The sequence below is a fragment of the Podarcis pityusensis genome (assembly GCF_964106645.2).
Source record: "Podarcis pityusensis genome assembly, chromosome: 1".
Classification (NCBI taxonomy): domain Eukaryota; kingdom Metazoa; phylum Chordata; class Lepidosauria; order Squamata; family Lacertidae; genus Podarcis; species Podarcis pityusensis.
In genome coordinates, this window is record NC_138028.1 from 3,588,206 (window position 1) to 3,609,777 (window position 21,572).

Below are 21,572 nucleotides of genomic sequence, written 5' to 3' on the forward strand. Positions count from 1 at the left end.
GTTGCCGCAGAGCGCAACTCTAATGCGCTCAACCCGAAGCACATTCAACTCGAGGTATGACCGTATGTTGATTTTGCCCTTCCTTAACGGTAAAGGAGCCCAAGCTGCCACATGAGGCAGGAAGATAGAAATCCCAATTTGCAACGGAAATGACCGCTGCAGAAAAGGCCTTGGCATTTGGACTCTCACCTTGTAGACATCTCCGTAAGTGCCGCTCCCCACACGCTGCACCAGCTCGTAGTCTTGCTGTGGATTCCGCCGCATAATATCCCCACTCGAGCGGGCCAGAGGATCCATTGTCCGTTAATGCAGCCTCCACTTCCTCCTCCCTGCCCCCCCTCCACGAGGGGGAACAGGAATGGTGTGCAGCCGCCTCTGCCTTCCCTGCTTCTGGCTTTTGCGATACCGAGGAAGCAACACGAGCAAGGTCCTAGCAAGGTGATCCCCTGGCGGCAGGCATGGCTTCTGTCCACTCTTCTTCGGACCTAGAAGATTTAGGGGGGAAAGGAACATGCATGAGAGCTTGTTGAAAGGTAGTCAAGGCACTCCGGTGGTTCAGGCAGAAAATCCAAATGGAATCCCTGCTAGCTAACACGGGGCAACCCTGCTGTGCAGATTCCATTCACTTCAATGGGCCTGCGCAAGAGAAAAATCTGAAAAACTGTGGCCCATGGGTTGGATCTTTCCAACAATTATTATAAATCAAATAAATAGTAATAGTAACAATGATAACATCAAAAGATCCGAGGGTGCTGTACAACATTACGGACACATTTTACAGAGCATCAATAATAAAAACATAATACAGTGGAACCTCGATTTTCGAACATAATCCATTCCGGAAGTCCGTTCAACTCCTGAAACGTTTGAAAACCGAGGATCAAGGGGCTGGCTGCAAAGTCAACAGAAAAAAATGAAAAATACGCCTTGGAAGCCATTTGACTTCCAAGGCGTGATCAAAAACAGAAGCATTAACTTCCGGGTTTCCGGTGTTTGGCAGCTGAGACGTTTGAAAACCGAGGTTTGACTGTAAAAAGCATAATAACAGACAGCATAGCAATAAAATAATCCTAATGATAGCTTTAACAGGGCAAATATTATTTAACAGCTAAAGGCCTGGGTAAAGAGGAATGTTTTTGCCTGGTGCCTAAGGACAGGTAATGATGGCGCCAGGCGAGCCTCCCTGGGGAGAGTATTCCACAGACAGGGGGTGACCACAAAAAAGGCCCATTCTCTTGTTGCCACCCTCCAAACCTCTCAGGGAGAAGGGACATAGAGAAGGGCCTCGGATGACAAACTGCTGCCCTGCTGTCTGTAACTGGCAGAGGAGGGTCCCCTCACCTGGCCTCAGGCCACAAAAAACAGCCTCACCAACCCAGGCTAGCTAACCCACGGTTCTGTCTTCGAAGGCAGTCAGTGGCAAGGGCAGTGCTGCCATTGGCTGCTTCCCAGTTGGCACTGACCCGCGACAGAGCCTTCTTGGAGGCAGTTTCTGCGATGCCCACCCTGGTGAGGTACGTCTGTCTTCCAGGCGTTTGATGGCAAAGATACTGTTCCTAGCAACCTTGAGATTACTAGCTGTGAGGGGTATGTGATTGCTTTTAAATGTTTTAGAGGCTTTAAAGTGGTTTTCAGCTTCCTATTTTTAGCTGTATTGTTTTAGCGCTACTGTGCATGGTGTCGCCTTGGGCTCCTTTGGGAGGAAGGGCGGGATATAAAATTAATAAATAATAGTATTTCAAACGCTTGACACGGGCTACCAACCTGACCCCCACAGAGGCCTTCCCTGGTGCCCTTCCTTCCCTGCCCCAGAGATTAGGCTTGAAAGAAGCATCCTATGGTAGCTGTGGGGTGTGTTTGGTCACAGGATGCATGTACATCTAGTATTGTCCACCAGAGTTTCTCCAGTTTGCAAATGTGCCCATGGGCCAAAAAGGCTGGAAACCCGTGACTTACTACAAGAACCCAATGCCAGTAGCGTTATCTGCATATCGCAAATGAGAGGGCTGACGTGGAGAGAAAAAAACCTTGCCACTTTCGCAGCTGAGGCGAGACTTAAAACTTCCAGCAACATGGGACACCATATGTCACGCCCAAACAAGGCCAAACTCATCTGCCAAAATAACAGAGCCTTATGAGGGTACTGGGAGCACAGGCCAGGCTCCATCACAACATCTCGCTTGTCCAAATTAAAAAGACATGCACTAAAGAACAGCTAAAACTCTGCGCCACATAACTCAAAGTCTCTGTATAAATGAAACTCTGTGCCCTCTGTGAATTTTGCTGCGTTCATCATTGATTCTGTTTATTTTTCTCATATCTATAAGCTCATCTTTCTTCTCTCAGAATACATCTGACTCCCTGGAAGGGAATATACCCATCCTTCTATTAGTTCCAGGAAGAAATTGTCTTGGGGGGTCACTTTGCCCCCAGTGACTAGAACTCATGTGGTACCCCAAACCAACTACACTTCAAGAGTGTGCCAGCTGATGCTTGAACACTTTCAAAGCCTAAATGAAATAGGAACATAATGAGACCAATAAAATACTAATTGTCCAGAGGGACAGATTGCAAGGAGCTCCCTCTGGAGCAAGAGAAGGCAGACACTTGTGAACATCCCTCATAATGTTGGGAGAGTAAATAGCAATTGGCCCACACTGGAGTTGATATTCCATTACTTAATAACATCTATTTCCTACACAGATGCAAATCTTGTTATAAAATGCTGCAAGCACATCTCTTAGGAACTTGGGTCCTTCTTAAATGCAACTCAAGATTCTTAGCCTGGCAGGTGTTACATATCAGTTTCTTCTGTCCACACACTGTGAAATCATGAATGAAAGCAGCCCTACCAAAGATTACTGTACATGGATGAGAATAATTACAGCTGCAGGGAACTTCTGGGAAATGACATATAATAAGATGAAAAAGATGTTGAAATATACATTTATATTTCCAGAAGCATTTTTACTTGGCATTGTAGGTGAGGACATTAACAAACAGGACTGTAAATTGTTTTTATATGCAATAACGGCAGCAAGACTACTACTGGCACAAAAATGGAAGCAAGAAGAGTGGCAAATGAAAGCAATGGACTATGCAGAATTAGATAAATTAACAGGAAAGATTCGAAACCTGCGGGACCAGAGATTCTTAGAAGACTGGGGTAAATATTTGAATTATTTGAAAAGCAACTGTAATAAACAGATTACACTAGTAGGGCTGCAAGAAGTTCTGTAAGGAGGATTATGTGAAATATTGCAACGAAGACCGTGAAGAGAACTATTAGTTAATGATAATTAAAAGTAATAGAGAAATTAAGAAATGCAGAATAAGTGATAAAGAACGGAAAATCTTCAGAGGTTGTTGATGGAAGTCTAAAATATTGTATAAGATAAGAAGTTATGTTAAATGATTGTTGGAAATGATATGTTAAAAAATTAATAAAAATGTATAAAAAAAAGAATAATAACAGCTGCAGTATCAAGGTCCCTTCAAAAGGTTTACACGTTCATTGGCTGTGTTCAGCCCCTCCCTGAAGGCACAGGGACAGAAACATCAGTCAGCTCAGAAGCATCCCAACTGCAGTGTCCAAGGCAGGTTACATGCCCACTCGGGCATCTGGGCCACAGCGATCTTTTGATCTTCTGGACACACCAAGGAAATGTGCAATGGGGAAATGGTGCAATGGCTGTTAAAAGCTGCCTATGGAACGACGGATGACGGAACCCAGCTCTGGGCCTTACGCAGACAGAAACACAAAAAGCACTACATTGTAAACCCCTCGGGGGGGGGGAGTGCAGAAACACCTTAAGCAAACAAATAAGTCAATGACCACAACAGGGGAGTGCCAGCTGCCTGGTTCTGAACAGCAGAAAAGTCTAATAACCCTTGATAGCTGGAGAGATGGGGAAGAGAGAGCATTAAGGCTCCCTTTGGAGAACAGATACCAAGACTGGGAGACGGCCCCAGATGGTGATCTGGTCTTGCAGGCAGTGGCATGGGATTGGCTATGCACAATCACTGGATTCCCAGGAACCAGAAGGCTCTTGTCTTTAATGTTTGCATCCCTGCCTTGACATGCCTATAGGTCTTTCCTCCGACCAGGAAATAAACTGGCACAGGAGCTGTCAGTTACCGGCAGGAGATATTGCATGTCACAGGGGTCTAAATAGCCACCCATGTGTTATATTTATAGTGGTTTATCTGATGCTTTTATCATTTTCTGATTTTTATGTTCAGCTGCAACAGATATTACTGAAGGCCCAGAATATATATATATATATATATATATATATATATATATAAATAAAAGGCAGATAAAATAAGCAATACTGAGCAGCTAAGAGTATCACTTATTAACTAGATGAAGCAATATAACAGGGATATTGGTAAGTATACAGTATTCCGTCCAGGTATTCTCTCTTTGCCAAGCTAATTAATGAATTATCCTGCGCATGTCCGTATTTACCAAAAAATAGAAATGCAAATGCCAATTAGGTAGGTAGCTCCCGGGATGATAATGTTTCATTACAATTATTAGGTTTTTATGTTTGGATGCATCTGTGGTATTTTTGAATTATATTTTATAAATATATTATATGAAAGTAACAGATTGCTCACCCGAGTGAAGACTGGGGAAATGAAACACAACGTATGTACCCTTGCACACACTGTCTCCTACAGGTTTGCCTTCCGTACTCTCCATGTTTCAAGCCTTTAGCTGCTGCTTTTCCAAATGCCAGACAAAACAGTCAGGGGAGAGGCAGAGCAAGCTGGCAGGCCCCATAAGGATGATGACTGCTATGGATTCTCCCGCAAGAGGAAGCCCTACATTTGCCAGTGGAAAAATCTCTCACAGTGACCAAGGCTAAACGTTTTTTTGCAAGAGAAACTATTTGGCTGCTGCGCTTTGGTTCAAAAAGTGTTTTCCCCATAAAAATAGTAACCAAAAAGGAGAAAAGAAAACTATTTACATAACAAAGGATCTATTTCAGCCCTCAGAATGTTTAATATCAAAGAGAAATTCACCAGAAATTCCCTTTTTAGAATGGCAAAATACAGTTTATGTTCAGGGTGCCAAGTATGCTATGGCAGGATGCTTGAATGCTGAATTTATGCACAGCAGAGAATTGAGAATTTCAGCTTTTACAAACCCATGAAGCTTGTAGCCCTCAAGACCATAAAGGTGGGCTTGAAAAATACGTACAGTACAAGGTTTGGTGAGATCTAACAAAGCAGAACTGAATAAGTCAAAAACATTTTTAGTTTATTAATGGCCTTTCCTATCTAAACAAATTTGAGTATTACAGAAACTTCAATACAGACACCTTTTTGAGACACAAAAGGGCATGCAAGAAATCAGAATTCAATAAACAAAAGCAACCATTCGCTGTCAGCCAAACAGACCACAATCCAATTGAACTGCAATCGCTTCCAAAAAAACCCCCACCTACCAAAAATGTGTGCCTGCCCTTAACTTTCAGACCCTTCACTCCTGGTCTTCCACCACTGAGGAGGCAATTAGAGCTTTAGCTGACGATTTTACCAATTAAACTTGCAAGAGCAGAGCCAGAGCTGAATTTCCAGCAATCAGGAGGCATGAGTCAATACAAAAGCAGACTTGGATACAAGGGGCAGACATAACTCACATTTGCTTGCTTGGCTGACCAAGAGAGGCTGCTGCAGCCTCCAGCTTTGCCTGGCACAGACAGCACGGATGCTGAATTTGGATTCGCTTAGCACGGAGCTTACTCTGCTCCTGTTAAAGGGGTTTGCAACAAAGCTAATTGCTTTCACATGAATCCCTGCACAGTCTCTTACTAAACCATATAAACAGGAGGCCGAAGATAAACCCCTTGAGAGCAGAAGACCCTGAGCCAGGAAGATTCCATCAGAGGGAGTCAGATCTCCTCAAACACGTCACATGGCATCAAAAGAGCACAGGCCCAGTTGGGGTTGCAGATTAAAAAGCAAAACATCAGGAACTTAATTGTCAAACTTAATTGTCACCAGGGGTTGTGCTGGAAATTGTGGCATTTCAATCTGGGCAGTAGACTTTTCCTTAAGCGCTTCCAACATGTACAGACCAGGGTTTTCTAACCCAGCACAGCTTCTGTCTCACGAAGCTAGTTATTTGAGAGTGTCAGCAAGCATATCAGCAGAGGTGATCCGGCTTACATTGTTTACTTGGACTTTCAAAAAGCTTTTGGCAAAGTACCTCACCAAAGGCTCTTGAGTGAGCTTAGCAGTCAAGGAATAAGAGGAGAAGTCATCTTGTGGATAAGGAATTGGCTAAGTTGCAGGAAGCAAACAGCAGGAATAAATGGACAGTTCTCTGAATGGAAAGAAGTAGGAAGTGGGAGTCCCCCAGAGATCAGGACTGGGACCTGTGCATTTTGACTTGTTCATAAACGATCTAGAGCTAGGAGTCACTTCTTAAAATGAGATTGCAAGGAACTCCAAAAGGACCTCTTCAAGCTGAGTGAATGGGAAGTAAAATGGTAAGTGCAATTCAATGTAAACAGGGGTAGATACATGGAGGGGCCAAAAATAATTGTTTCACACTTATGCTCATGGGGTCTAAACTGGAGGTGACGGACCAGGAATAAGACCTTGGAGTCATGGCAGAAAGCTCAGTGAATATGTCGACCCCATGTGTGGCAGCCATAAAAAAGGTAAATTCCGTGTAAAGAATCATCAGGAAGGGAATTGAAAATTAAACTGCTGGTATCATAATGGCATTATACAAATCTATAGTGTTCCTGCACCACGAATACGGTTTACAATTCTGGTAGCCTCATCACAAGAAAGATATTGTGGAGCTTCAGAAAAGGGCCACCAAAACAATTAAGGGTATGGAGCGATGTCCTGACGAAGAAAAGTTGCAGCATTTGGGACATTTAAGTTTAGAGAAAAGGCAAGTCAGAAGCAATATGGAGGTTTAGAAAATTATGCATGCCAAAGAGAAAGGAGATAAGAGTTTCCTTCCCTCTCACAGTACTAGAATTCACAGGCATCCAATTAAGCTGAATGTTGGAAGATTTAGGCCAGATAAAATAAAGTACTTATTTACGCAGCGCCAGTTTAAACTATGAAATTTGCTCCCAGGGAAGGCAGTGATGGCCACCAACCTAGATAGCTTTAAAAGGGTATAAGACAAATTGATGGAGGAGAAAGCTATTTGTCGATGGCTACTAGCCACTAGGGGTGCGGGTGGCGCTGTGGGTTAAACCACAGAGCCTAGGACTTGCTGATCAGAAGGTCGGCGGTTCGAATCCCCGCGACAGGGTGAGCTCCCGTTGCTCGGTCCCTTCTCCTGCCAACCTAGCAGTTTGAAAGCACGTCAAAGTGCAAGTAGATAAATAGGTACCACTCCAGCGGGAAGGTAAACGGCGTTTCCATGCGCTGCTCTGGTTCGCCAAAAGCGGCTTAGTCATGCTGGCCACATGACCCGGAAGTTGGACGCCGACTCCCTCAGCCAATAAAGCGAGATGAGCACCGCAACCCCAGAGTAGGCCATGACTGGACCTAATTGTCAGGGGTCCCTTTACCCTTTACTAGTCACTAGTCTGCTTCCACTGTTCTGCTTCTGAATACAGTGGTACCTCAGGTTAAGTACTTAATTCGTTCTGGAGGTCCGTTCTTAACCTGAAACTGTTCTTAACCTGAAGCACCACTTTAGCCAATGGGGCCTCCTGCTGCCGCCGCACCGCCGGAGCATGATTTCTGTTCTCATCCTGAAGCAAATTTCTTAACCCGAGATAATATTTCTGGGTTAGAAGAGTCTGTAACCTGAAGTGCATGTAACCTGAAGCGTATGTAACCCGAGGTACCACTGTACCAGATTGCTGGAAAAACTACAGGAGGGGAAAGAGCTCATGTTCTCAGGTCCTGCTTGTGGGTTTCCACAGGCATCTGGTTGGCAGGATGATGGACTAGATGGGCCATGTCCGGATCCAGCCCACCAGAGATTGTGACTACATGCAGGACGGACTGGAGGAGAGAGCAAAAGGATCTCAAGGGGTCTCAAAAGCAAGAGGAGGTGGGAACCCACCAAACACAGTCATTCATCCCTAACTCCAGGGATAAAGGCAGGGGCTGGGGGCTTCCCCCACCTTACTCCAAACCATCTTGGGGAGGCATCTTTCCACCTTGGCAGACTTCAGGCTTGCAGGGTCTGTTTTGGGGGGGGGGGTGGTTTTGTGTGTTTTTTTGCTAGGCACCCCCCAAAGAACCCCTGCTCAGAACCTGGTGGTCAAGACAGGCACTTATAATCTAAATTTCCAGAGTCCAGGGGTTTGTCTTGAGCAGCAGAAGTGAGCGGATCTGACCCCCCAAAACCCACTCCAGGTCGCAGCATCCTTCTGTTTTGGAGACAGCTGCGCCTGCTGCAGATCCCCCAGAAAAGATCCTCCAGGAGAGGCAGATCCACTTTCCACCTATCTGGAGACCATCCTTTCTCTGGTGGTGCGTGTTAAGGAAACACACGTGTACAGGCGTCCACAAGAAGCCTCGCTATCCGCCCGCCCTTCCCTCCCCAGCCCACCTCGAGTGGGCCAGAGGGGGGGTGTCCCAGCTGCCCCCCACAAAAAGACCCCCCACACCCCGGTCAGCCTGTGACCTCTGAAGCGGCGGGCAATGGACTCCCCCCACCCACCTCCTCCCGTCTAGCCTGCTAGGAGAGCCTCCCTCCGCCTCGCAGTCTACCTGACCCCCCAGCCTGAAGGGCCTCTAGTTGGGGGGCTCCGAACCCCCCAATATTCCCGCCCCCCAGCTAATTTCTCCCCCCTCACGCCTTTCTCCTCAGGCCGGCTGCCCCCGCGCAGGCCCGGCCCGGGTCCTTACCTCTCTCAGCCGGCCTCTGAGGGAGGAGGCGGAGGCGGAGGAGGAGGAGGCCCCTCTTTGTCCCGCCGCGGGTCGGCGGCCTCTTGGGGCGGGGGCCGCCTCCGCCGCGCGACTCCGGCCTGGTCTCCTCAGGCTCGGCCTGGTCTCCTCAGCCCGCGCGGCCTCGCCCGACACCGACACCGCCGCCGCTCGAACCCTCTCCGGGCCACGCCAGACCAAGGCAGCCGCCGCCGCCGCCGCCGGTGCCGCCTTCGCCTGGCCGTCCCGCCCTCGGCCCGGCCTCCTCGCCCGCCGCCCGGCTGAGGCGGAGCCACAGCGCCCCGAAGCGGGGCTTCCGCCGCCCAGCCGGCCTCCTCCTCGGGCCTCGGGCTCGCCTGCCCCTCGGAGGAGCCATGGTCCCCGCGCTCTCCTCCTCCTCCTTCCCACTCCGAATTCAGGAATCCGGCGTGAAGGAATCCGGATTAACGCCGCTCAGGGGTTAGCCGCGGCCGGCCCTCGCCCGCCAGGTGGATCCGGATTCACGGCCGCCGCCGCCGCCGCCGCTGCTTAATGGGGGAAAGTGACAGGCGACAGGATTAAAACTATGGGAAAGGAGAAAGGGAAAAGTGTCTCCCATTCCCTCGGGGACAACCCTGGAGATTCAAGGCAGAGGAAATGAAGGCTGTTGTTTTTCCCCCTCCGCGCAGCAGTGCGTTGTTAACCTGTGGAACTCCCACCCACAGGAGGAGGCAGCGGTGGCCACCAACTGGGTGGCTTCAAAAGTTGTTGTTGTTGAGTCGTGTCCGACTCTTCGTGGCCCCCTGGACCAGAGCACGCCAGGCACTCCTGTCTTCCACTGCCTCCCGCAACTTGGTCAAACTCATGTTGGTAGCTTCGAGAACACTGTCCCACCATCTTGTCCTCTGTCGTCTCCTTCTCCTTGTGCCCTCCATCTTTCCCAACATCAGGGTCTTTTCCAGGGAGTCTTCTCTTCTCATGAGGTGGCCAAAGTATTGGAGACTCAGCTTCAGGATCTGTCCTTCCAGTGAGCACTCAGGGCTGATTTCCTTCAAAATGGAGAGGTTGGATCTTCTTGCAGTCCATGGGACTCTCCAGTCTCCTCCAGCACCATAAATAAAAAGCATCGATTCTTCGGCGATCAGCCTTCTTGATGGTCCAGCTCTCACTTCCATACCTCACTACTGGGAAAACCATGGCTTTTACTATACAGACCTTTGTTGGCAAGGTGATGTCTCTGCTTTTTAAGATGCTGTCTAGGTTTGTCATTGCTTTTCTCCCAAGGAGCAGGCGTCTTTTAATTTCGTGACTGCTGTCACCATCTGCAGTGATCATGGAGCCCAAGAAAGTAAAATCTCTCACTGCCTCCATTTCTTCCCCTTCTATTTGCCAGGAGGTGATGGGACCAGTGGCCATGATCTTCGTTTTTTTGATGTTGAGCTTCAGACCATATTTTGCACTCTCCTCTTACACCCTCATTAAAAGGTTCTTTAATTTCTTCTGGCAATCTTAATTCTGGCTTGGGATTCATCCAGCCCAGCCTTTCGCATGATGAATTCTGCATATAAGTTAAATAAGCAAGCTAAATGAGCCTTGTCATACTCCTTTCCCAATTTTGAATCAATCAGTTGTTTCCCTTCATGGATCACTGCCTTGCCGTGGCAAAGGGGCTTGAATAACTCAGAGAAGCTATGAGCTATGCCGTGCAGGGCCACCCAAGATGGACAGGTCATAGTGGAGAGTTTTGACTAAACGTGATCCAGTTGGAGCAGGAACCGGCAAGCCACTCCAGTATCCCTGCTAAGAAAACTCCATGGATAAAGACAACAGGCTTCAAAAGAGGAGGAGACAAATTTGTGGAGAAGACAGCTAGCTGCCTGTGGCTACTACTGGCCACAGTGGCTCTGCTCTCCCTCCACGGCCAGAAACATTTTCGGAAGGCCAGTTGCTGGGAACCACCCAGGAGAGAACTGCTCTTGTGTGGATCCTGGGCTAGAGGGGCCATTGGCAGGTTCTTGTAATGTTCCAGATTAACTCAGAAGGAGTAGCAGGCAACCTTTATCTCTCATGCACACATGAGCCCAATGGGCAAGCTCATAATAATAATAATAATAATAATAATAATAATAATTCATTATTTATACCCCGCCCATCTGGCTGGGCCTCCCCAGCCACTCTGGGCGGCTTCCAACAAAATATTAAAATACAGTAGTAATGCATCAAACATTAAAAGCTTCCCTAAACAGGGCTGCCTTCAGATGTCCCCTAAAAGTCTGGTAGTTGTTGTTCTCTTTGACATCTGCTGGGAGGGTGTTCCACAGGATGGGCGCCACCACTGAGAAGGCCCTCTGCCTGGTTCCCCATAACTTGGCTTCTCTCAGGGAAGGAACCGCCAGAAGGCCCTCAGAGCTGGACCTCAGTTTCCGGGCAGAACGATGGAGGTGGAGACACTCCTTCAGATAGTGCTTTCAATGTGTGGATACCAATTGTTGCCTCCCTTTTTTTAAAACACAAGCATATGATCACACCTCTTTGGGATAATTAATCTGGCACAAACTGCAGGGCTGGATGCTGCCTCTGGAACCAGAGGCGTTTTGTCCCTGAATGCCAGGTACTGGGAGGAATCACCAATGGGGAGAGGGCACCTGTTGGCCTGATCCAGGAGCAATGCTCTTCCTATGTTCTTATAGAATCATAGAATATTAAGAGTTGGAAGGGACCCCGAGGGTCATCCAGTCCAACCCCCTGCAATGCAGAAATCTCAGCTAAAGCATCCATGACAGATGGCCATCCAACCTCTGCTTAAAAACCTCCAAGGAAAGAGAGAGTCCACCACCTTGCTTGGGAGTCTGTTGCACTGCCAAACAGCTCTTACTGTCAGAAAGTTTTTCTGAATGTTTAGTCTGAATCTCCTTTCCTGTAACTTGAAGCCACTAGTCCTACCTTCCAGAGCAGGAGAAAACAAGCATGCTCCCTCCTCCATATGACAGCCCTTAAGATATTTGAAGCTGGCTATCATATCTCCTCTCAGTCTTCTCTTCTCCAGGCTAAGCATCCCCAGCTCCTTCAATCCTTCCTCACAAGGCTTGGTTTCCAGACCCTTGATCATATTGGTTGCCCTCCTCTGCACACCTTCCACCTTGCCAACCTCCTTCTTAAACTGTGGCACCCAGGACTGGACACAGTATTCCAAGTGTGGTCTGACCAAGACAGAAGAGAGTGGCACTATTACGTCCCTTTATCTGGACACTAGACTTCTGTTGATGCAGCCTAGAATAGCATTAGCTTTTTTTGCTGCTGCATCACACGATTGACTCATGTTCAGGGTCCACCAAGACCCCTAGATCCTTTTCACGTGTACTGCTAGTATGCCAGGTGTCCCCCGCCTTGTATTTGTGCTTCTGGTTCTTCCTAAGGGCAGAACCTGACATCTGTCCCTATTGACATTCATTTTGTTAGCTTGTGCCCAGGTCTCCAATCTGTGGAGGTCATTTTTAATTCTGATTCTGTCTTCTGCGGCATTAGCTACCCCTCCCAGTTCGGTGCTGCCATGTGCAAATTTGATGAGCATCCCCTCAATTCCTTCATCCCATACTCTGTGCATTTGTGCAGAGACAACTGAAACCATGAGGTTTTCCCTGCAGCTGGTTCCTTCCCTTGGTTTCTTGCCCTTTAGCGGGTTTCTGGAACACCCCCTCACTTTCCTGTGCATCAATGAAGCTGTTGCCCCCAGTCCCAGGAGCTCTTTTGTCGTCTCAAGATCTAGTTTAAAGCTCTCCTGGTCAGATTCTTGCCAACTGCTGTGAGGTGCAGCCCATCTCTCGCCAGAAGTCCTACCTCAAGGAAGCGGAGACCATGATCCAAGAAGCCAAAAGCCAGTGGTTCACCTCAAGTATTTTCCTCACTCTTCTTGGGCCACGGCCTTCAGCAGGAAGGAGTGATGAAAAGACTACCTGTGCACCAAAAGGTTTTATATTCACAAATATAAAGGCCACACCGTGCATTTAAAGCACATCCAGCCCACATTTAACATGCATTACTTTCCCCAAAGAACGCTGGGAACTGTAGTGTGTTAAGAGGGCTAGGAATTGTAGCTCTGTGGGGCGAAACTGTGAAGTAATGTGCTTTAAATGTGCCTTGCTTTAAACACACGTTGTGGCTCTGCCCTGTATAAACACCACTCCTCTGGTTCTGTATTCACACAAACACTTACTTGGACTGGAAGCCCGATTGACTACCCAGCTTGAGATGAGTGTGTTTCCTGCACAAGGTAGGGGGTAAGGAGAAAGTCCATTATGCTTTCCACTTACAATGTGGATAAAGTTAAATGGCTAATCTCTGTGTGTAACTCATCTGCACGCCGGATGCTCCTGCCTGTATCTCCCCCCTCTAAAGAGACTTGTAGAAGCTTAAAAAGTAGCAGATTTATTTTGGCATAAGTAGATTAGAGCCCAGTTTATCAGATTAATGAAGTGCTACCGTCATGTTCAGATATGCTGTATGTATGCAAGTCTATACCAACAGACAGACATATTCATGGGTGGGGATTATAACAGTGAAACTAAATGGTCATGAAATGCTAATAATAATAATAATAATAATAATAATAATAATAATGGCACGATTCTGTATCGAGCTGGAACTAACTGACCACTCAAATATTAGCATTTTTATTGATTGTTGCAGGATCAGATATTTTTAAAAACACCACTGAAATGAGTGCTTTTAGTCTCGTGATGAGTGTTTGTGAGTGGCCGAGAAAATCCTGCATTAACTCAATGGGGGTGGGGGCTGTTGGGGGAGCAGCAGAATAAGCTGCTCCCCCGATATAGCAGTGGCATTCTCTGCAGGGCCTGTGGCAATACATCCCCACCACAAATATAATCAGTACTCTCATCAGAAACCACTAAAAACCCACCTGCCGAATACAGGAAGTGGTTCTGTAATGTAATGTAAGACTCCAACCACCCAGAAAGCAATTATGTGGGTTATCACTGAAGCTGATAATTAGATCACGTCTTACCTACACGATGGGCTAACAAAAGGGCTGTTGCTTACTATGGAATGCTACTGGTTCAGCTGCCGTGATGTCATGGAATCATAAGTAAACATGTAATATAAATATGAATCTCCATGAGCCTTAAAACAGCAGTGGAGAAGTGTCAGCAATATAATTTTAAAAAATTAAAACTCTAGGCCAGGGCCTGGTAGCCTCTGGCACAGGGGCTGGATGTGGCCCCCAGGCCTCTCTAACTGGCCCTTGGAATTCTCCCCAGGCCACACTCATCACTGACCCTACTTCTCATCCTGTGTAGTTTTGGCTAGAACTCCCGCCCCACCCTGGCCATGGTGATCCATGCGACGGTCACCTCCAGGCTTGACTACTGTAATTCGCTCTACGCGGGGCTGCCCTTGAAGCTGTCCCAGAAACTCCAGCGGGTGCAGAATGCTGCAGCGAGGCTCCTCACGGGGTCTCTGCCATGGGAGCATATTCACCCAGTGCTTTTCCAGCTGCACTGGCTCCCGGTGGAGTACAGGGTCAGGTTCAAGGTGCTGGTTTTGACCTTTAAAGCCATTCACGGCCTAGGACCCTTGTACCTACGGGACTGCCTCTCCCAATGGAGGACCTTAAGGTCCATAAATAGCAACACCCTAGAGGTCCTGGGCCCTAAAGAAGTCAGATTAGCCTCAACCAAAGCCAGGGCCTTTTCAACATTGGCTCCGGCCTGGTGGAACGCTCTGTCTCATGAGACCAGGGCCCTGCGGGATCTGATTTTTTTCCGCAGGGCCTGCAAGACAGAGTTGTTCCGCCTTCAGCTTGGAGTCAATTTGATTCCCACCCCCTCTTTCTTTTTCCTTTCTCCTCCTGTGATTAGGCTGCATTTTAATTGTTTTAATGTTTTAATGTTGTATTTTAATCTTGTTTTTAAGTTGTATTCATTCAACTCATTTTTATTATTGGTTGTTAGCTGCCCTGAGCCCGGCCTTGGCTGGGGAGGGCAGGGTATGAGTAAATTTTATTATTATTATTATTATTATTATCATTATTATTATTATTGATAATGCCTTTTGCTTGCCTGGATGGAGGAGGATACAAAGGGGCGGGGGTGAATGCGTATGCAAACTAGACTCCTGTACAAAGATAACATTTACATTTGTTGTGCCACCCGTTTTTGGTCCCGCCTACTAACAGCATGTGGCCCCAAGGAGATTGCCCAGAAAGCAATGCGGCCCCTGGGCAGAAAAAAGTTTCCCCCATCCTGCTGCAAGTCTCTCGTGTACAAATGATTTTGAACCATTGCTACATAGCAGGCATGGGCAATCATTCCTCTCTGAGACCTCATTCCACCGGCCAATTCGCACAAACACTTTCTGCCCATCAGGTGGCCTTTGGAAGTCACTTTCTTGGGGTGAACCTCATAAAATCTGTTCTTGCACATGGGTTCAGTAAAACAGGCTTCTTCCGCCACAGCCTGCCCAGAAAACCACACACAATCACACACATATTGCTTGCGCTGCCGCATTGTATCTCTAACATGCAAAGCCCAGAGTGGGCCAGATCCCCCTGCCTCTGTTCCTTTACTTCTGAGAAAGCAAAGCGCAAGATTGTGCCAATGAGGCAGACAGAGGGTGGAATTAAATATTGCACTCTTCCAGTCATTCTGTCTGCTTCGAGCATCCAGGCGGATTGACCCCCCCTCTTTCCCACCCCATGCCCTCCCAACCCCTCAAGAGCCACTTTGGGGGTACCTGGTGGGGGGAGGGGAGGGGGAAAGCCCTATTGCAAAAGCAAGCAGGGATGGTTAGGAAGGGAATCCCACCCATTTTAATGACGCACCCTAATCCTTTGCATAAATCTTAAAATGCTTTTTTTGGATTGTTTCGATGCTGGTCTTACTCTGAGTAGGTCCAGTGAAGTTAATAGACACAACTACACACAGTGTGGAATTTCCCCAGCCCATCCAGAGCAGATTTAGGATGGGTGGGGTGGGGTAAGAGAACGCCCCTTTGTGTGAGCGGACTTTGATTGTTTCCTTTTTTTATGATTTTTATTAAGGTTTCAATAAAAAGTTAAACAGAAAAACATAAAAATAGAAGTACAAAAATACACAATACATAATCCAAAAAGAGAAGGAAAACACAGAAAACAAAATACAAAAAAAAACAAAAAAACAGAACAATTAAAAACAATATCACTTTTCCATTTCCGTTTTTGAATTTACTTACTTTCTGGACTTCCTCATACCTCCCTCTTTTGTATTCCTGCATCAACTTGACTGAACCCCAACTCCTGTAAATTCAGTTGCACCTGCATTTTTGACAGCAAAGGCTTCACTGAGGTATGTGGACAGGATCAGTGAGTGAAGGGAGCTAGGGTACAGCAGGGCTGACCAATGTGGTGTCCTGCAGATCTTGTTGGACTACAACTCCCATCAGCCTCAGCCAGCATAGCCAACAGACAGGGGAGATGGGAGCTGCAGTCCAGCATCTGGAGGGCAGCTCATTGGCTCTTCTGGGAATACAGTCGCTTTGTTTACCCCTCGCCCTGCCTCCAACACATCGGTCCCCTGCCCATGGCGTAACCCCCCTTTTTGGCCTTCTATACCAGTGTAACACCTGCCAGCAAGCTCTTACCTCTGCCATGTTAAGTAGATATGCTGGGGAAGTAATTTAGATGGGATCAGGCTTCTGAATACCACTTGCTGGAGACCACAGGTGAGCAGAGTGGCTCTCGTGCTCGGGTCCCGTTTGTGAGCCTCCCGCAGGCATCTGGTTGAGAATCCTCTGGAAAAATAATCTCTCAAAGGACCTGTTGATGGCATTTTAGCATTGTACTGTTGAGAGTGTATTAACTTATGGTCTGTGTGTGTGGCTTGGGAGCTGCACGGTCAGGGAAAAACCAATGCTGTCCAGGGTTGTAAAGACTGCAGAGAGAATAATTGGGTGCACTCTTCCCACCTTGGATCAAATCTGCGCTTCCAGGTGCCATAAGAAAGCTGCAGAGATAGTGCAGGATAGTGCACGCCCCGGAAATGATCTCTTTCAGCTTCTGCCTTCTGGGAGAAGGTACAGGGTTATAAAGACTGGGACTAGCCGCCTGAGAAACAGCTTCTATTCAAATGCGATTTTGGTTTTAAACGCAGTGTAAGGTAGTCTCTTCGGGACGCGGGTGGTGCTCTGGGTTAAACCACAGAGCCTAGGGCTTGCTGATTGGAAGGTCGAATCCCCGCGACGGGGTGAGCTCCCGTTGCTCTGTCCCTGCTCCTGCCAACCTAGCAGTTCGAAAGCACATCAAAGTGCAAGTAGATAAATAGGTACCACTCTGGGGAGAAGGTAAATGGCGTTTCCATGTGCTGCTCTGGTTCACCAGAAGCAGCTTAGTCATGCTGGCCACATGACCCGGAAGCTGTACGCCGGCTCCCTTGGCCAGTAAAGCGAGATGAGCGCCTCAACCCCAGAGTCGGCCACGACTGGACCTAATGGTCAGGGGTCCCTTTACCTTTAAGGTAATCTCTATGGGAGTATATTGTATTTAATATATTGTATATATTTATATACATATCAATTTATATATTTAGCATATTGTATCAGAGTTTTTAGGGGGTTAACCAGGCTGGGATAGCAGGCTTGCTGGTTTTTGAAGGCCTGATGTAGATTTTTTCGATTTCGTTGTTCTCTATGGGACAATGACAATAAAGATGATTGTATCGTATCGCTGGCCACTGTGAGAACAGGATGCTGGACTAGATAGGACCTTGACCAGATCTTCTTATGTTAGTAAGACCAGCAAACAGAGCAATCTAGACCTGATTCTTTGTCTGGCATGTTGAAGGGGTTTGTTATCCTTCCACCAAGCTCTGCTCACCAGTGGAAGCGTTTTCGGGGCAGAACTGGCTCTGCTACATCCTGAGCTGCTATCATGGCAGCAACAGGCCGGATCCAGGCCTATGAAGAACATAACAAGAGTGTCCAGCATCCTGTTCTCACAGCAGCCAACCAGGTGCCTGTTGGAAACCCTTGAACACAGAACAATAATATTCTCCCCTCTTGCAGTTCCCAGATGATATTTAGAACCATTGCTGCCGCCAACTGTGAAAGCAGAGCAGAGCCATTCTGGCACTGCCATCTTCACTGTGCTAGCCTGGGAACAGTGTGATCCTGTGCAGGTCTACTCAGAAGTAAGCCAACGGGACTGACTCCAAGAGAAGCGTTCGTAGGGTTGCCATCACCTGCACATTTACCTGGAAGTCCTATTGAATTCAGTGCGGCGGGTAGATACCGTACTTTTCCGTGTATAAGACTAGGTTTTGTCTGCGGCAAGAGGTGGTGTTGATTGGGTGTTGCTGCAGCAATTGGGCGGGCAATAGGCTGCTTCTGCCGGCGAGGAGACAGACAGACATTAGGAGGCTGTTGCGACATGTTAGTGTTAGCGTCTGCCAGGCGGGTGAGTGATTTGCGGCAACCCCCTCCTAAAATAAGCTCAACAACTCTGGGCAATATCCCCTCCATTTTCTTAATTTTTAAAGGTAAAGGGACCCCTGACCATTAGGTCCAGTTGTGGCCGACTCTGGGGTTGCGGAGCTCATCTCGCTTTATTGGCCGAGGGAGCCGGCGTACAGCTTCCGGGTCATGTGGTCAGCATGGCTAAGCCGCTTCTGGCGAACCAGAGCAGCGCACAGAAACGCCGTTTACCTTCCCGCCGGAGCGGTACCTATTTATCTACTTGCACTTTGACGTGCTTTTGAACTGCTAGGTTGGCATGGGTAGGGACCGAGCAACGGGAGCTCACCCTGTCACGGGGATTCGAACCGCTGACCTTCTGATCAGCAAGTCCTAAGCTCTGTGGTTAAACCCACAGTGCCACCCGCGTCCCTTCTTAATTTTTAGTCCTCCAAAATAGGGGCTGTCTTATTCATGGGGGCGTATTATACACGGAAAGATACGGTATATCTCAATTAATTGCACCCAGAAGCTCCAGGTTCAATCCCTGGCCTCTCCAGGTAAAATTGGGTGAGAATCCAGGTTGAGACCCTGGAGAGCCACTGCCAGGCATTGTAGACAACACTGAACTATTTTCTTTATTTATTGCATTCATAATAAATAAATAAAGGAGATCAAAGTGGCATGCCTGGTTCACCCCCTTCCTCATTTGTTTCCCACAACAACCCTGTGAGGTAGGTTAGGCTGAGAGATAGCGACTGGCCCAAAGTTATCCAGTTAACTAGACAGACAGAACAACCTGCTGGATCACGCCCAAAAGGCCCACCTGGTCCAGCACCCTTGACCATACGATCCATACTGTACTACAGAAATTGAAATATGTTTTGCTATCTGTGAAACTTGTCTGCCTGCCTTCTCTGTAGCCTAGGTGTACTGCATCCAGACAAGGAACTGGTTGTAAGTGTGGCATTCACCAGTTTGTGTTTTTGTTTTATTGCGTACTGTATTTTGTATTCTCATTTTGTGTTTTTTTCTGTTGTGAACCGCCCTGGATCTTCGGATGAAGGGCGGTATACAACATAAATGCATGCATGCGTGCCTTGGTCGTGAAGGTTTGGGAACACCTAACGAGATTCCCGTCCTTAAGAAACGCTGCGTCCTCTGCTTTTCCGGTACCCAGAACTGGCCTCCGCATCCTCCGCAGCTCCTGTTGCGCTTTAACCCACCTGCAGAGATGCGGAGACGGCTGTTGTCCGGGCAACGCCTGTTGCAGAGGACCCCACTCCCAGAAACACGCGCGTGCCGTTCACACGTGCGCGCGCGTCCTTTCCTGTTGACCCCAGCCTCCCTATCCGGCAGGGCAGCGCACCGCAGATTGTAAGATGCCCGGGGCAGGGACTTTTCCCAACCAAAAGCCAAGCTGAGCTGCATCCGGCTCTGGGGACAACCCAAAGTGCCTCTCGTGGTACCCGAAGGGGCGTCCCTGGAAGGGGGTCCCGCGCGCCCTGCGATGCTGCTGCTGCTGCTGCTTGGGCGCATTTGCAGTGCCGGCTGCGCGCCGGGAGCGGCGCCTCCGCTGCGCGCGCGCGCGCGCGCGCGTGGCCGCGGCCGCCTCCGCCGCCTGCAGGTGCTCCCGCGCTGCGGCCTCCCCGCGATCCCCGACGCGCGCGCGCGCCCGAAGCAGGCGGAGGCTGACGCCGGCGGAGGGGGCACCCCGTCCCCGCCCAGCCGCGGTTGCGCCCCAGCCGGATTGCGCCGCCACTCCCTGCGCCCTCCCGCCGGAGATGCGCAGCTGAGCGCCGCTTCCCTCGGCCAGGCAGCAGCGGCAGCAGCGCTCGTCCTCGCCTCGCCGCCGCCGCCGCCGCCGCAGCATCCCCAGGCCCGGCCCAGGCTCCCCACCGCCTTCCTGCGACGCCGCAGCCGCAGCCGCCGCCACCGGGCGCGGCGATCATGGCCAAGCACCGCAAGGAGAGGAACAGCTGGGGTAGGTCTGGCCCGGCCGCGCTTCCTGCGTCCTTCCCCGGCTCTCCCCGGAGCGGGGCGCGCGGTAGGAAGGCCAGGAGGAGCCGCTCGTCCCTGCGCCCATCCCCAATGTTGCTCCCCAGCTCCCAGGCGGCCCCGGCTGTGGCTCCACCCCGGGGGCGCATCGCGCAGGGCGCAGGGAGGATGGATGGGTGCAGCCCCGCCGGCTGGCAGATTGTGGGGCTGGGGGGGGGGGGAGAGGGAGAGGATGAACAATGGGGCCAAAGAGATGCAAGGGGTGGGGAGCGGGGAGCCATTGTTTCTCCTCCCCCCCCCCCGTCAGAAGTAAACAAACCCTGAATTGGAAGACGGTGGTCAAGACAGGGTGGCCTTGCAAAAAAAAGAGGTTTCTGGCTGTTAGATGCATTTTAGTAGCCTGTTAGCACTCCTTGGTGGCCAAAGGTAGCGTTTCTCTCCCCCCCCCTCCTGTTTAGAATAATGTGTGATGGTTGCTTTTGCAGGAGTGGGTGCATCCCGATGCTTATTAAATCATGAATTTTAGGCGTGATCTTCCTGCACAAGGAGGCACCGGATTCTAAGCCCCCTTCCCCAGGCTTGGGAGTTTTGTGCAGGGTGTCTGCGTGTTGTGATAATGTGTGAACTGATGGACCTCTCCGAAGCCAAAAAGGTGTGGTGCCGAGTGTGTTTGCTAGGAGGTTGAATCAGCAGGAAAGGGGGTGAATTTTAATGCACGTGTATATTTACTGCATTTTGTGGGCTGCCTTCCCATCCAGAGTTGCTGCAGGCAGCTAACGGAATAAGGTAGCGTTGTGTAGAAATTCTGGGCATCGCGTAATCCTTGTGAAACTAGCGGATGACACAGAACTGGGAGGAGCACCTGACACCACAGGAGTCTGGGATAAAGCTCAAAACAGACCTTGATAGAAAGGAGTAGAAAACAGAGGTCCAACAGAGACCAATGCAAAGTTTGGGGAGGAAGCAACAAACATGACAAGGGATCCCTGATGTATTCATGTGAAGGGTGTATTGGAGGTTGCACTTGATCACAAGTCAAACATGAGTCAGCTAACACAGTTTTAATTCTGCTTTAAGGGAAGCTTTGTTTCTGAGTCACGAGGAACAAGAGTTTGACTTAATTCTGCACTAGTCGGACCTTGTCTGGAGTGCTGTTTCCTGTTCTGGGTGCTGTAAGGAGGATATTGATCGGTGTGGGGAACCTGTGGCCCACCTGATGTTCTTGGACTCCAACTCCCAGCAGCCCCACCTGGCATGGCCAGTGGTCAGGGATGATGGAAGTGGGAGTC

At 49.0% G+C, this 21,572-nt stretch overlaps 2 protein-coding genes and 1 long non-coding RNA gene across 7 annotated transcripts in view; 2 read left to right on the forward strand and 1 right to left on the reverse strand.

Moving 5' to 3' along the window:
- MAP4K5 (mitogen-activated protein kinase kinase kinase kinase 5) overlaps positions 1 to 9,039 on the reverse strand; it is a 90,529-nt gene extending 81,490 nt beyond the window's left edge. For both annotated transcript variants that reach the window (XM_081018734.1, XM_081018733.1), the window contains exons 1-2: positions 8,848 to 9,039; positions 190 to 485 (exon numbers count right to left, since the gene is read on the reverse strand). In XM_081018734.1, the coding sequence (XP_080874860.1) occupies positions 190 to 297 (108 nt within the window). In that variant the 5' untranslated portion in view covers positions 298 to 485; positions 8,848 to 9,039. The remainder of the gene's footprint in view (positions 1 to 189; positions 486 to 8,847) is intronic.
- The window catches only part of LOC308470520, a 215,454-nt gene that overhangs the window by 70,473 nt on the left and 123,409 nt on the right, over positions 1 to 21,572 (forward strand). The window lies entirely within an intron of this gene.
- The window catches only part of ATL1 (atlastin GTPase 1), a 47,139-nt gene continuing 38,251 nt past the window's right edge, over positions 12,685 to 21,572 (forward strand). The window contains exon 1 of one of the 4 annotated variants that reach the window (XM_080980278.1): positions 12,685 to 12,811. In XM_080980278.1, the coding sequence (XP_080836404.1) occupies positions 12,700 to 12,811 (112 nt within the window). In that variant the 5' untranslated portion in view covers positions 12,685 to 12,699. Of the gene's footprint in view, positions 12,812 to 20,064; positions 20,270 to 21,572 lie in introns of those variants that run through there. The other 3 variants (XM_080980275.1, XM_080980277.1, XM_080980276.1) reach the window with 3 other exon arrangements.